Raw genomic sequence first — 656 nt, forward strand, 5'->3', positions numbered from 1 at the left:
GTACTCAGAGTATCCACAAGTGACTAATTAAAGAACTGTCAAGTTGATATACAAAACACTCTCAAATGCATATCCAATGCGTTCTTAAGCGTGGAGTTTTTAACGACCGAGTGCTTACCATCAATTCTACGGGCGCCTCAGTATAAATGTCCAAAGAACTGTACACAATCAGAGACATGCAACTGTGCTTTACGCACGTTCACTTAAGCTGTTGCCTTGCTTGGTGGCCACTGAGACCAAGGCATTCATAGCTCGATACACAATTAAACAGCGTCTAACATCTACACGATTCATGTCGGTCTACTAAACTCTCCAGGACAACCAGCTGCGCCAGCAATATATGAGTGAATGGAGTCGCGCACCCTCAGAACAAGTGTCCAAAGAGCTCCACGACGAATGCCGCGGCATGCGGAACAAACTAGACATGGCCAGGACAGCCGACGGCACTGTACGCCGACGTTTCGATGAGAGTCTGAAGGTCATGGAGTCGCTTTGCCGGACAGACGATCTGGCCAATCTCCTGCCGGATGCTGGTGCGGCTAATCTGCCGCAGCGTGTGAAGGTATACTTTGATTCGGATATGTAATACATACACACAAATATATATATATATATAAATATATGTATATATGTGTATGTATATGTATATATGTATA

General features: G+C 44.7%; 1 protein-coding gene across 1 annotated transcript; it reads left to right on the forward strand.

The window, feature by feature from the left end:
* Positions 1 to 316: 316 nt before the first annotated feature.
* SARC_15750 (hypothetical protein) lies at positions 317 to 562 on the forward strand (the record flags this gene model as incomplete). The annotated part of the gene is made up of 1 exon (XM_014290136.1): positions 317 to 562. A coding segment is annotated over one exon (246 nt), but the record flags the coding sequence as incomplete, so codon positions are not given.
* Between the last annotated feature and the right edge of the window lie 94 nt (positions 563 to 656).

This window comes from Sphaeroforma arctica (assembly GCF_001186125.1).
Source record: "Sphaeroforma arctica JP610 unplaced genomic scaffold supercont1.6659, whole genome shotgun sequence".
In the NCBI taxonomy this organism is placed as follows: Eukaryota; class Ichthyosporea; order Ichthyophonida; genus Sphaeroforma; species Sphaeroforma arctica.